General features: G+C 40.3%; 1 protein-coding gene across 1 annotated transcript in view; it reads right to left on the bottom strand.

The window, feature by feature from the left end:
• The window catches only part of LAPTM4B (lysosomal protein transmembrane 4 beta), a 40583-nt gene that overhangs the window by 11726 nt on the left and 12983 nt on the right, over positions 1–15874 (bottom strand). Inside the window, exons 2-5 of the mRNA XM_039328932.1 lie at positions 14252–14363; positions 9283–9356; positions 6816–6938; positions 746–844 (exon numbers count right to left, since the gene is read on the bottom strand). Of these exons, the coding sequence (XP_039184866.1) occupies positions 746–844; positions 6816–6938; positions 9283–9356; positions 14252–14363 (408 nt within the window). The remainder of the gene's footprint in view (positions 1–745; positions 845–6815; positions 6939–9282; positions 9357–14251; positions 14364–15874) is intronic.

Raw genomic sequence — 15874 nt, 5'->3', positions numbered from 1 at the left:
AAACCTAAACCTTCTGTATCATATCCAGATACATAACAAGTTTTCATTCAATAACATGCACCCAAGAGAAAAGAAATCACAATTTATTGCATTAATAATTTTGTCATGAAAAACAAGAAGAGAAAACAAAAACAAACTGAAGACAAGTGATAAAAATCTTCAAATATCTGCAAAATTACAGTTATACATTGCCTTCATCTGACAGATTCTAGAGCAAAATGTAGAGGCAGAAAATAGCTAATCAGTCTCCTGACAAGCACCTTACTAACCTTATTTTCAAACAAAGCATTTTGCTGTTCTCCCCCATTATTTTGATTTGCTAATTCTGCTTATCAGACTTTTGTAAGCCTGTCATGGGCTGGCATTTCACTGTGCAGCACCTCAACTCCCAATTTTACCTTTATAATTAGAAGAATCTTTAATAATTGAAAAATGAATCGGATGAGACAGGGAGACAAAGGGGCACCAAGGAAGATTCTGTGGGCATATTGGCACATGCTGGCAGCAGAGTCCCTGTGCTTGTCCATACTCAACAAAGAGGACTGGTTTAAGAGGTCTTTCCTTTTTCTCTTGTCCACTTCAGTTTATGGCGGCAACCTAAATTTAGGCATCCTAAAGCCTCCCAGATTCCCTTGCTACTAAACTGAGTAGCAGATAAATTTAATAAACAAACAAACAAACAATAAACATTTTCTATCATTTCCAGTTCATATTGTTAAGGTGGGTAAAAATATGTTATGCTTACCTTGAAAGCCAATGTGATACTTAAACAAAGAAGAAGAATGACAATTAAGCAGATTGAATTCATTGACATAATCTCTTCCTTGTAGGGGAAATTTGCAGGCTGAAAATTAGAAGGAAATTGTTAGCAATCTCATCAAACTTTCTGCTTTCCTTTTTATAATTTTAAACACAAAGTTCATTTAACATGGTTGTGTCGTGTGAAACTGAGGGACATTTTTCAACTTCAGAGTCATCCTGTCAGAGCAAGTTTTTTGATATGCCCGTGTGCCTTCCAGTCAATTTTGACTCCTGATATTTGCCTGGACCAATCCCTGGAGTTTTCTTGGCAAGGTTTTTTGGAAGTGGGTTGCCATTGCCTTCTTCCTAGTATGGGAAATCAGCCCCACAGAGAAGGAAATATTAAAAGGGCAGAAAAATATACGTTCTCAAAGGATCTTAAAGAGGCAGAAAAGCATGCCCAGTTTTCTTAATAGCCCCAAGTCTGCCTCCCCCAAGCAGAAACCAGTTCTATAGAGATGCAGATGTAAATCCGGGGAGCTAGGAGATTAAGAAGACAAAGACCTAAAATCTACATAACCCATCCAAACTCTAAAAGTCATCAGCCCCAGGGAAGCAGGATATGACCTTTGGACATAATAAGATTGACCCATCACCATCAGAATATTAGAAAGGCACACTCAGACTCAGGTCAAAGTTCATGCCACAAGAACAACTCCAAACAAAAGGCTTCAGAGGGTGTAAAAACCTACTTCCTACATGTGCTCAGCCCTTTTCTCTCCTCTTTTTCTGCCAGAGCCATCTTTCTGTCTGGCTCTTCAATAAACTCCAACCTTCTTCCCAAACCGGTTGCCATGTTTATTCCCAGCTTGGATGAACCATGATGAAGACTTTTCTTCCAACACTAGAAAGAAAGTGACTGGTCCAAAGTCACCCAGCAGGCTTCATGCTGAAGGCAAAACTAGAACTCACAATCTGCCAGTTTCTAGCCCAATGCCTTAACCATTATAACAAACTGACTTTCAAGTTCTTTCTCGCTACTCATTAATTCCACAGAGCTTGAAGTGGATTTTATTAAATGACATTCCAAGGGACTCCAATCTCCAGTCTCCAATCTAATACAGGAAGTCCTCAAGTTACGACCATAATGTGGCCTATCCATTACAATCATAAGTTATGACAGTTGTAAAGTGGGCCGGTAACATTATCAGCCTGATTTTACAGCCTTTTTTTTGCAATGGTTTGATAAATGAATGCAGCAGTCATAAAATGACCATTTGGATGCCGTGGTCATTAGGCAAATGGCTTAATGGGTTGGTTTTGCAGAAAACTGGGAGTAAATGCTGATTTTTGGCAAAACCATCGTAATACACAATCATGTGACCACAGGACGCTGCAAATGGCTATAAATGCAGCTTGGTTGCAAAAGCATGAAGTGTGGTCATGTAACTGCAAGAGCATGAAGTGTGGTCATGGGGGGGGGGGCGTCCATTGGAACTTTGAATCTGGGTCGTACATACCCCGAGGTAGGTCTGTTGTAACTTTGAACAGTCACTAAGTGACTGGTCATAAGCCGAGGTCTACTTGTAATCTATTAAAACAAGTAGAAAAGATTAGGAGACAAGCAGATTTAGCAGTCACTATGCAAAGGAGGAAAATAAGTTTTCAGAACCATAAATTAATTTGGAAATATCATTCAACCTTCTCAAATAAAAATATTGACACAAACTGGGTATAGTAAACTCCACAGTCCTATAAGAACCCTGTTTACATAATTGTATGGGATAGATGTGAAGGCAAGAAAAGAAGGTGCCTTTGCAATTGATACTTGCTCAGGACTTTGGGCATCTTGTATACATAGCATTCAATTTCCAGCAAAAATAAGCATCAAACTGCAACAGAGTTTCTGGATGCTACAAAATTCTGTTCCATGTGTTGAATGATGTATGAGTCATAGATTGGATTCACACATTGTATAAATTACACTAAATTATAATTTGTTTGGTTTTGACTTAATCTGTTGCATAAATCCAGGCAGCTGTGATTTATTCACTAAGCTGTGGCTAGAATTCAGCAATTAGGATATTGGGCAGGAATTTACCTCTCCACCCACTAAGACCATGTTGCAATTGTCCTTAATTTGTCCCAAAGATTGTTTTGAGAATTGAATAAAGAAGCAGAGAAAACCATGCATTCTACTCCCAATTCTTTCTATATGCAGTGAAAGTGTAAAACTCATATATAATCTTCATCACACAATTGGAAAAGGCTATTAAGAGCATTAGGTCCAACCACTTCCCCTATGAAGCAATCTAAGTTAAAGCAATCTAAGTTAAAGATTGAACATACCTTCACTTCTTTGTGTCATTAGTCTTACTATTGTTCCTAATATACATGAAAACCAATCAAGGAGAGAAGCAACCTAGAACTAAGGAGAAACTTCCTGACGATTAGAACAATTAACCAGTGGAACAACCTGCCTCCAGAAGCGGTGAATGCTCCAACACTGGAAGTTTTTAAGAAGAGACTGGACAGCCATTTGTCTGAAGTGGTATAGGGTTTCCTGCCTGAGCAGGGCGTTGGACTAGATGACCTCCAAGGTCCCTTCCAACTTTATTATTATTATATTAAGAAACATTCCAAGCCAGTTTTAACTTAAAATCCTTTTTTGCATCTTGCCTCTGATATAAGATTGTTTGTTATCATAAAGTGAAGACAGTGCTCTTGTCTACAGGTTGTCCTCAGCTTATAGCAGGTTGCTTAACAATCATTTGAAGTTACTAGCTAAGGGGGACTTACGACCCAGATCTGAGGTTCCAACGGTTGAATCCCCCCCTGTGGTCATGTGACTGCACTTTAGGTATTCAGCAACATGGCTGCATTTATGGCCGTTTTCAATGTTCCCCCAGTTGTGTGACCACATTTGGTTTTGCTGAAAATTGGCACTTCCATTTTTTGGCAAGACAACTGTGGTGTTTGCATTCACAATTGCCACATTTGCTTAACTGCCACAAAAAAAAGTCATAGAATTGGGTTGGTCACATGAGCAAACCATTTTGCAACCATTACTATTATGACCATAATGGACAGTTTCCTTTACAGTCATAACCAGAGAACTACCCATGTGACATTTTAGAAATTATTAATCACCCCATCTGAACCTTCACGTGATGGCCATATCTGGACCGAACGGTCATGGGGAAGTTTCTACTACAAAGAAGCAACTGCAACTCTTCATTGAATGTATCTGTTTTTGTAGCTTGACAAATCACTCAACAGTGATCTTTTATACTGGCATTTTAAATTACAGAATTCTGGAGGGAAGAAAGAGTTCTTTTTCATTCTCAAAGATTGCAGCCACAAACTATTTGATGTTTTCTGCCAGATTCATTTAAACACAAATATTTCTGCATGCCTTTCTCTTTTGCCAAGTGCTAGCAAGACATTTTCCTCATTTGGAATTTCACTGAAGTGCACCAACTGTTTAATCCCACCAGATGAAGTATAACAGATTGAAGATAAACACTGTACAATCATGCTTTCACTTCTCTATTTAAAGAGAAGCTACTTAAGTGCCAAACTAATATTTTCATCACTCTTCACTTTGTTGGAAATACATGCCTATTTTTGCAGGATAGTAGTTTTGTCTCTCTTCTCTTACAAAGCTTTGCCCAATTCAAACCATGTTCAGCATCTGTCAGACAAAGTCACTCAGATTTGCTCGCCCTGGGACACAGGCCTTGCTGCAGGTCCAGGGGAGGTGACTGGGGGTGGGTGTCTTGTCCGGTTATCCGGGAATTGAAATTGTTGAGCTGAGGAAGTGGACAGGTCATCACTGGAAGTTTTTAAGAAGAGACTGGACAACCATTAGTGTGAAATAGTATAGGGCAGTGGTGGCGAACCTATGGCATGGGTGCCAGAGGCGGCACTCAGAGCCCTCTCTGTGGACACCCGCACTGTCGCCCCAGTCCTAGGCCTTCAGCTGGGTTTTATAAAACATTTTCGCTTTAGGCCTCCACTGCCATGTGCAAAAAAAAGAGGTTCAATCAATCGGTCAATTTCAACTTCTCACGGGAAAAAAAAAGATCTTGCAAAGTTGCAATTGATTGATTGAACTTTTTAGTCCCACCCAGTCTGTTGTTACCACCAAAGCCACGCCCACCCAATGGGTCAGATCCAGCCAATGGGCCACGCCCACCCGGCACCCGACGATGCATAAGTGGGTTTTGGGTTGCACTCAGTCTCTAAAAGGTTCGCCATCACTGGTATAGGGTCTCCTGCTTGAGCAGGGGTTGGACTAGAAGACCTCCCTCCCAACTCTGTTATTCTGGAATAGTTTACCTCCTGGAGTTGTAGGTGCTCCACTTCTGGAGGTTTGCAAAAATAGCCATTTGACAGGAATTTGACAGCTATTTGACAGGGATAGTATAAGGTCTCTCGCCTTGACTCAGAGGTCCCTTCCAGTCCTATGATTCTATGATCACTGCATTTTGTACCAGCTGAGGCTTTCAGATGCTTTTCCATAACAGTCCCCACATAGAGTATGTGATAGTAGTCCAATCAGAAGATGATTAGGATATGAATGATTGTGAGCAGAGCCTTCCAGTCTAAGAATGGATGCAATCGACATTAAAGCTGTACAAAAGGCTTCCTAGTCACGACTGCCACTTGGTCTTAGAGCAGGAGCCGCGAGTCTAGAAAGATCCCCAAATTGCACACTGGATTTGTTTGGGGCTGAGAGTGGATCTCTCTCCCCCAATCGCCACCAACTGTGGCAACGCTGGAGAAGGCAGGTGAAGTATGGTAGATTGTGCTTATGAAGGAAGGCACATATTACACCTCTATTCTGCAAATTGCTTCCGACAGAAGAAAAAGACTGGAATCTAAGATTAGCATACTGCTAAACTCTTTCAGTCTGCTACATTCCCCCCCCTCATTCCTCTCCCTTTTTTTAAAAAAAAATTCCCCTAAGAAGAAATATTGGCACAAAGAGCAATTGAAAGATAAAAGCATTGCAATATTAAACTATTTGCAATAAATTCTATGTGCCTTTGAGTGGGACATATTTTCCAGTCCGACATTGTGTTTTTCAGAATTCTCCCCCCTCCCATTAATCCCATTGCACCCCCCATTCTGGGGAAAAAATGGGGCTTAAATATAGAGGGGGAAATTTATTCCTTCATAGGGGATTAAATAGCACTTTGGCACGGCATATTTTCTTTTGACATAATGTTCTTCCTATTATTTTCCAGAGCAGTGGAAGCTGATTTGGCATTCTTGACATTCTGATCCAAACATATTCACATATGCTAAATAAGTTGGCAATTACTATAATAGCAAAATGAGGGATCAGAGAAATAGAAGTCAATGTTTTTGATACTCTTATCACTTTTAATGCTGATCTGCATTTGCTGTTATCCTTAAAGCCCCACCACCACCACCAAAGTGCCAGTTTCAGCCAAAAGAAAAAACAAAAAACAAACAAACCCCAAAAGATTGATCTCAAATTATAGGAAGAAGTAAATCCTGGCTTTGCTCTCTGTAAGAATGTTTAGGATGCTATAGGTTCTAGAGCAGCGGTTCTCAACCTGTGGGTCGCGACCCCATTTGGGGTCGATCGACCATTTCACGGGGGTCGCCAAACAACGCGATCCGCCATTTTTTTTGTCAGCCAGCGCAGGGGGCGGCGCTGCGCAGGGGCAGCGCATGGGGGCGCCGCCGCACATGCGTGCCGCGCAGGGGCGGCACCGCACATGTGCGCTGCGCATGCGCGCTGCATGGGGCACCGCCGCGCATGCGTGTCGCACAGGGGGCGCCACCACGCATGCATGCTGCGCAGGGGCCGCCGCCGCGCATGCGCGCCGCCTGCTTATGTCCGGGGTCGCCGTATAAAAAGGTTGAGAACCACTGTTCTAGAGTCATCTGACAGAGAACAGGAATGCATGGGGCTAGTAATATTCTTATGTTTAGCCTGCATGTATGGGCAGGTGAATCTTATTCTCATAGTCTGTGAATGAAGTCTACAACAATCATTTACATAAACCGTCTGAATATTCAATAAGAAAGTATTTTACCAGTTGCTGCAGATAATCCCGAACTGTGTTTGGATAAACCAGTACGCTGATAGCAACTAAAGTGTTGAGTGCAAAATCAAAGATTTGGTAACAGAAGAAAGGGATGATCCAGGCTGCATGTTGCTAGACATAAAAAATAAAAAGAGAGGAGGAAATAGTTGCTTATAGAATTTTAATGCAATTTTCAATCATTTTTCTGAACAGGTCAAAGGGATCCATACATTAAAAACAACTACATTATAAAATATTGGAGATCTTCCAATCAAACCAATAGGCAGGCGGAAAAAAAAAGCTTTTCATTCAAGAACTAGCAAATTTCATCCAAACTAACATATATATATTTAATTAGGTTTAAGTTAGTCTTATAAATTAATCTTGATCTACTCCATATATTATTTCTCTTCAAAATACATTAAATGAACATCTCTTTATTAATATTCTTTACAGAACATAATTATATGTGTAAATATTATACAGTAATAGTAATAGCATAGTGCTAAGTAAACTGCTGTAGTACGGCAGGTAAACCTTATAAATAATTTATATGTATTCACTACTTGATATATAAATGATTATCCTTAAAATCAAGTTTTCCTGAAAAGCCCATGGAGATGCTCAATCATTGTTGCCCCAAAAGTGCTTTTTAAAAAGGTAACTAAACTTTCTTGTTTTTTCCTTGAAGACGTTCACCTCTCATCCAAGAAACTTCTTCAGTTTCACTGAATGGTGGGAAATGGAAGGATTTTCAACCAACACAATATACATGCACACTTTAAACACAAGAATACTAAGACAGAAGCTTGTTCATTCCCAGGACAAAACACCGAGACACAAACTGAGCAATGTGATACATGCAGTACAATGCAGTGAGATATGTGCAGATCTGTATGTTGGAAAAACAAAATAGCCATTTCACAAACACATGACACAACATAGGACAGTGATGGAGAACCTTTTAGAGACCGAGTGCCCAAACTACAACCCAAAACCCACTTATGTATCATTGGGTGCTGGGTGGGCATGGCCCATTGGGTGGGTGTGGCCCATTGGGTGGGCATGGCTGCCGTGGTAACGGCAGACTGGGTGGAACTAAAAAGTTCAATCAATCAATTCCAACTTTGCAAGATCTTTTTTTTTCTGCGAGAAGTTGAAATTGTTTTTTTTTTTTTGCACATGGCGACCGAGGCCTAAAGCAAAAAGGTTTTATAAAACCCAGCTGAAGGCCTAAGACTGGGACAATGGCGCACGTGCCCACAGAGAGGGCTCTGCGTGCCACCTGTGGCATGCGTGCCATTGGTTTGCCACCACAGACATAAGAGAACAAACCTATCAGGACAAGATTCAGCAGTCCATCTACATTTGAAAGACAAAGGCCACTCTTTTGAAGACATTCTGGACAGACAGGATTGCTGGTTTGAAAGAGGGGTCAAAGAGGCCACCTATGTTAAAACTGAATAGTCCTCTTTAATTGAGAGGGAGGCCTATGACACCACCTATATCCTGTTTCCAGCACAGTCCTTTCAACAGTTCCAAGAAGGTTCCACATCCATTTGTGCTATTCAGATGACCCTGAAGGTACAAATAAAGCTCCAAGTGGTCTTAATGGCTCTCGGAGAGAGTGCCAACAACCAGATGATTGTATGGAATATAAAACCATCCATTATCCACCATTCAGTCAGAACTGAAGGAGCTTCTTGGATGAGAAGTGAAACGTCTTCAAGGAAAAAACAGGAAAGTCCAGTTGCCTTTTGAAAAAGTACCTTTGGGACATTTTCCTGAAAAGTTTTTCAAAGCAATTTACTGGTCCTGAGAAAAGTTCAGAATGTATATACTTGTTTTTCTAGGAAGCCTTTCCCAACCAGGTGCTCTTTATATTGGGTTATAATTCTCAGAATTGCCAGTTATCATGGCCACAGAAGTTATAATCAAACATAACTGGAGGGCCCTAGATTGGGGAATACACCCTCCCCTATAATTAATCTAGGCTAACTTCTTTAGACATTTCTAAATGTAGCCTCATGCTCCACTGTATGCTTCTCCTAGACAATATGTAATACTTTTCCTCCTTATATTCTGCAAAGTACATCCTTATTCCATCATGTTTTGGACCTAACTGACTGTAGATAATCCTTCTTTATGAATGTCTATCTTTCTTTGTGCTTTTTTTCTGCTTTGTGGTCTGCTGCTCACGAGTGGGGCCATCTGCAAATAAACAGATATGTTTTTCTAGCACCATGCCCCTGGCAACTTTGTATGCTATGAGGTACTAGATCAGGGGTTCTCAACCTTGGCAACTTTAAGACTTGTGGACTTCAACTCCCAGAATTCCTCAGCCAGCAAAGCTGGGAGTTGAAGTCCACAAGTCTTAAAGTTGCCAAGGTTGAGAACCCCTGAACTGGATGCTTTGTGGACCAGTTTCAAAGTGAGTTAATTAAAACAGAATACAACGCTGTACATTATGCCTTACCTTATATGCACCATAGATGGCCATCGCACAAATGAGAATCATGAGAAGAGAAACTGCAGTTGCAATACACATATCTGAAATAAATAAGGAATCGGTCACAGCTCTGTGGAAGCCAGCATTTTTGTTTTATTAAATAAAATGTGTTCATTATGATTGGTCCCCAAGGAAAATATTAAGATATTCAATTGAAACTGTTCTCTTAATAGCATTCCATGTTTTTAACAATACACAATGGTACCAGAGGCCAAAGAAATCAAGATTGCCTTTTTCCTCTTAAACAAGCCTCTCCTTGTTTATGAAACACGAACTGGCCTGAGACAAAACTGAATTTTCCTTGGTATTATTAGAAGGTGTTTCCGGCCTAGTTTCTTCTCCTTTGGCCCAGAGACTACTTTTCTGGTGCAGGAGCATCCTCTGCTGGAGGACTTGGCTTGCTGTGATGTGTCCAAATTATTTCAGACTAAGGTTTGCAGAAGGTACTAATTTTGGACCACACAGCTCTTTGGCCTGAGAAAAACATGCCTGAGCTAAACCCCACTAGCTTAACTTTATATTCTTAGCTCCATCGAGCTGATATTCTTGTCCACATTTATGTGTCAGAAGTATCAGACCAACTTCTGCACTTTTTGCATACTGAAGCTGCTCCATCATCATCATCGTTATCATCATCATCATCACTAGTGTTTTGCTCTTTTATATATATATCTTTTATTACAGTTTTTTTCTTAATATAAAATGCAAATAGAAATAAAGAGAGTGGAAAAATGGGAAAGGAAAGGGAATGAAGGGAATAGAACATAGAATATAGAATAATAGAGTTGGAAGTTGGAATAAAGTGAAGGAAGGGGGAAAAGAAATAAAAAAGAAACAAAAAGCAGTAACTTCCATTTTTTTTTTTTTTGATGCAGTAAGACAGGCAGGGGTCCCCAACACCCAGGCCACAGCCCACTACCGGGCCTTGAGCCATTCAGAACCGGGCCGTGAAAGTGATAGATGAGCGTGCACGCATGTGTGCGCATCCCCACTTGTGCAAGCAGTGGGCAAGTGTATGCATGCATGCTCCATTTCTGTAAGCGGCGTGTGTTCATGTCTGCTGCTAGCACATATGGAGATGCACACGTGCCCTCCACTCACATGGACACATCTCCTCTCCCCCCACCTGCTATTCCACAAAGCCAGAAAGATTGGGTAAGAGAAAGTAAGTAAGAGATATATTAAAGAGTAAGTAAGAGATATAGTAAAGTTATAATATCAAATTTTAATTATATGAAATAACCACATAATATAGTATCAACTTTTTAGTTATGTAAAATAACCAGCAGCCATTTTTATAACAATAACCCATTTAAGGAACTCATCTTTTGCTCATTTAAAGACTAAACTTTCAAAAAAAAAATCCTTTTAAAGCTTTCCCATATCCTACTCTAAGTTTCAGATTTCAGTTGAAAAAAAAAAAACACAGGTAAAAATTGGACAGGATGGGACCATTGATTCAATACCTGATCCTGCAGGAGTTTTATTTTATGTTCTTAGCATGGAACATATAGATTGAATTCACATGCTATATTAAACTATGATTAGTGTAACATGATGTGCTGACTAAATCACAATTGTTTGGATTCATACAGCATACTAAGCCAAATGTAAACAAACCAAATCATAACTTAATATAATGTTTGAATGAACGAGGCACTTCATTTAAAATGCCATAAACATATCCAGGTTCTGACATAGATAATGACTCTGTTCTTAAGACACTAAAAAGGTATTGAACTTCTGAGTAAATATTTTCAGGATTGTGCTGACAATTCTGAACTGATTTATTGTAATTACTTTCTTTTTTCCTATTCAATTTTAGAGTCACTTAGGTGAGAATGGGCAATGTGGAAATTAGACAGACAGACAGACAGACACAGACAGAGACAGATAGATAGATGATAGATAGATAGATGTTCTGGCGTTCTGGCACCTTTTTTTGACGAATTTTCAATTTCTGCTGTCCCCAACAGGGAATGGCACGTGGTTAGTCCCGGGGCATGACTTGTGCACTTGCACAGACTCGGCTGCTGTCCCCTGCACAGGCTGTGCTACTCCCTCTGTTGGCTTTCAAAAGCCAATAGGAATTGCCCGGACCTGGTCGTTAATGGCTGTCTCTGCACTGCTGAGTGTGCCAAAAGACTTGCCCGGCAAACATTGTGCATCCAAGTTGTCTGCAGCGGAGGTGAGTTGCCGGGAACTTTGTATCCCTCCCTGCTGCCCAACCACACCATGCCCTTGTGAGTAAGAGAGGACCGGAGGTGGGAAGTGGGGGGCAGACTTAATTTTGCCCCGCTGAAAAAAGCGGACCATGTGCACACCTGCCTTGCGCTCACCCTGTGTCAGCCAGGCTCTCCCTGGCGTGCTGCAGCTGATTGGAGGTGGCCGGCCAGGCACCAAAGCACCGAAAACAGCGGAGTCTGTGTGCGCGTCTACTACGCGCTCACTTGTCAGACATGCTCTCCATGCCTCAGATCAGCTGCAGTGCACCATGGAGAGCAAGGCTGATGCAGGCTAGGCAGCCATGCACACAGACTCTGCTGTTTTCAGCTGCAGCGCGCCATGGAAGAAGGAAGCTGGTTTTCCTCTGTTAAGAACTGCACGTAAAATACTTAGCTGAAGGAGCAGACAACGCCATAGCTGACCACTGCCTAAGTTTACCCATTGCAACGGTTTGTTTGACCTGGGCCTAACATGCTGTGTGAAGATAGCCACTATGGCTTATTTAACAATCAATATTTAAAATGAACCATTTTATTCCATGGGTGCTGAACTCATGGTCTGCCTACAGCTGCCCAGCAGTCTTTTGTTGCCACCTGATGATAGTGAAGCCATTATTTTGGCCTCTTATTGGGGAACATAAAAAAGATATTAAGGTTTAAGGCACACATTTCACCCTTGGTCCCATTAATCAGGTTGATATTTCCTATTATTTGTGGTTTTGATCAAAATGAATGGGCTTCTTAACATTTTGAAGAAATTGTATCCATTATGTTGCTTAATACCCCACAAACCAAAATGCTGAAAATTATGAACTTGCCAAATTGAAAGCCATTTTTCTTTTCTTTAAGATCTGTCTCCCAACCTCAGCCCCTCTTATGGCACTGGTTTAACTGGGCCTGGGAGATTGAATGCTTCTTACCATTCTTTTCTTATTTGCCCAGCTGTAGGCAAATCCCCTGCAACACTGGTTCTCAATTGTTGACCCCTGGGGGAGCATGATATCGTCACAGGGGGTCCACAAAGTCTTGAAAAAATGTTATGATTTAAATCTTGAGTTAAGTCTTGGTGGTCCATGACCATGGTCCATGGCCACAAAAGGTATTTAAAGAGGAATCAATGGTGAAGAAAAGGTTGAGAACCACCTGCCCTACCACATCTTCCATAGTATTATTTTAAACAAACATCTAAACATCCCTTTCTTATCTCTCTGCTCCATGACGAAGAAGTCAGGAACATCAGGAGTAGGGTTAAGCTACTACGAAGGTATAAGGGGCAGTTCATCCCTCTGAGCCCTAATATACCCAAGCAAATGCCAAAATACATCTTTGTAGTCACAACTCCTGGTAACTGAAAATGGGAAATACAGTCTGAGAAGCATTGGCATGAACACAGAGCTGGGGCATGAGAGTGCAGTGCTAAACTGTAATTAAATAATAGCTTTAGATCAGTTCACTCTATTACTACTCCAGGTATTTATTTAATACAATCCTTTGATGTAATTAAGTAAAACTCATTTAAAAAAAGATAAAGGTTTTTCCTTGTCCAGTCATTTCTGACTCTATGGTGCTCATCTCCATTCCTTAGCCAAGGGAGCCAGCCTTGTCCAAAGACACTTCTGTAGTCATTTGGCCAGCATGACTATATGCTGAGGTGCATGAAACTATTACCTTCCATTGAAGTGATGATTATTTATCTACTTGCATTTGCATGCTTTCGAACTGCAAATTTGGCAGGAGCTGGGATAAGAACAGGCACTAACTCCATCATGTGGTGCTCGGATCTATAACTGACAACCTTCTGGTTAATAAGCCCAACATCTTAACCACTAGGCCATTGCGCCCCCTATACCTATCTTTATGTGGGGATGCAGTGGCTCAGTAGTTTAATGACATTGAAACTGCCGGACAGAAATGGTCTGCACCCCGGTGGTTCGAGCCTTGCATCGTAAGATAGAGTGAGCTCTTGTCACTCGATCCCCAGCTCCTGCCCACCCAGCAGTTCAAAAGCATGCAATATTGCAAATAGATAAATGGGTACCACTTTACATAGCACACGTGTGTGTGGAGAATAGAAGCCAGCGCTGGACCTGGCCGGATGCAAGGCAACAAAACACGAGGTGAGGTGAGACTGGCGGAGGAGCCCAAAAGACTTACAAACCTGAGCACCCTAGTCATCTGGTATAAGCTAGTTTTCCCCCTGGGGTGCACCACGGACAGGCCTGCAAGTGCCAAGCAGAATGAACTAGCAATTTTGGCTGTCAGAACTGCATTATGCCTAGCATTTGTAGATTTCCCTGGCATTGTATGCCATATGCTAAATAAATAATACTTATCTTTATTGAGGCTGCAAAATGCTGCTGACCATTAGATGTCAGCCAAGTGTTAGATTTTTCTCTATTTCTTTGCTTCTATCTACTCATCTTCTATTTTTTTGGAGTCCAAACTTTTTCCAAGGTGAATCTCAGTGGGCAAGGCAGCCTGTTTTAATAAATCACTTTCAATTAAAGTCTTCTTTATAAATATCATCTTTTGTCTCAAGAATTTTCAGAGAAGGTTCAGCACACACACACACACACACACACACACACACACACACACACATATACACACATCAATTTTATGCCAGCTATGAAAGTGCTGCCCTGGCACAGTATCAGGTCAGTTTAACAGGAGCCAGATTGTAAATTACTAATGAAATGATATATACTTACTGGCATCATCCATAAATTCAAAGTCATTGCTTAATTCAGTACCCGCTAAGTGGTACTGGCCAGGATCTGTCAAAGCGCTCAATATAATCAGCAGAACCACTGCATTGAGGATCTGGGTAAAAAAAGAAGAAGAAAAAAGGTGGGTAGGGAGAATCAGAAGATCAGAATACAAATTCTGAAGTTTTGTTCTATAATGGAAATCACTAGAAGAGAGCATACTTCGTATTTTTATTTCAGGTGATATTTCTGATATGCTTAATGACAGCATATTTTCATTCTGCCAGATATAAAAATACAGGTGGCACTTTGAGACAGAATATCCAGACAGCATAAATATGAACATCATGACCTTTCTTTAGAGATTTTATTTGAAAATGTGTTTCCTTTTCAAATATGCATAAGCATACTAGATTGTTAGATGCATGATAATTCCATTTCGCAAGACAAATAAATACAATCTAATTGGATTAATGTTACAAAGGATTTTTCTATCTCTTGTTTGCGTCATTATTGGACTGGCCCAGTGATAGCTTACCTCAAGATAAACTCTAAAGAGCAGACAGTTAAAGCAAGTCTTAAGATTTTATGTTGTTTATAATTTAGGGTAACTTTTAATGATAACCAAGCTTTAATATATATTCCTGTGCCATATGCCAATTGTATACAAGTTACACTCATTGTAAGAAGCAATTGTTTTAATTTTCAGGTCAGGAGATAAATTCTAATTGATAGAGAATGCTTTGATTTTTAGGCTGATGGATAAGAAAAATATTCTGCAATGAAAACAAGTGGCAGCAGAGAGGAAGGATTAGGTGCCTTACCAGGAAACATAGATCAAAATTTGGAAAATTTCCATGCAGTAAAATCTCTCTTGACCAGATACTTTGCATTTGCAGCTGAACACAATACAACAGCACACTTCATTCTCTTTCTTCTACTGGCTTTTAAACTTTATCTTGTTGTCCAGTATCCCCATTTTTATTGAAATGGAGTTAAATTGTATTTATTTAAACCATTCTTAAATAAATTGCCCACCCTATTGTTGTGACTCTGGGTGGTGAATTGGAAATAACAAGGTGTAGTTTCAGCTATAGAACTGTGCAGTTTTGTACATGGTTTATAATGAAAAAATTCCCTGATTAGATCAATGAAGCCAAATTTCTCTTGGTTATTGGGAAAACAGAAATATGAAACAAAAGGAAGGCAACGGTCAAATATATAGACCTGTAAATGAAATCAATACACTCTAGCAAAATTATTTATTTACTACCTCTTTGAATACAGTATGTTCTTGAGTTTCAGTTCAAGGTCAGGGCTCACTCCAGACATGATACCTATTCTTCTTCCCCACTTCTTTTCTTTATCCTAAGTTTTACAGACTATCCAGGATAATTGGAAGCCATTCTCTTCAGGGATGGAGTAGAAACTGAATCTTGCTTTGCACCATCAGGAAAAATGTTCTACCACTGATATTCTGGATCTAGCCAGTGAATCTAGCCTCACCTTCCCAATGATTCTTAGGAAATGTTAAAACTACCTTCCATTTTTACCAGTTCTGCCATCATAATAAACATGATTAAAGGGGAAATATTTTTTTTTAAAAAAAATATATATCAGGACTGT

Source organism: Crotalus tigris, unplaced genomic scaffold, assembly GCF_016545835.1.
Source record: "Crotalus tigris isolate CLP2741 ecotype Arizona unplaced genomic scaffold, ASM1654583v1 scf7180000024384.25900115:4084858, whole genome shotgun sequence".
Taxonomy (NCBI): Eukaryota; Metazoa; Chordata; class Lepidosauria; order Squamata; family Viperidae; genus Crotalus; species Crotalus tigris.
The sequence above is the reverse complement of the archived record's forward strand: the minus strand, read 5'-3'. Positions and strand labels throughout refer to the sequence as shown.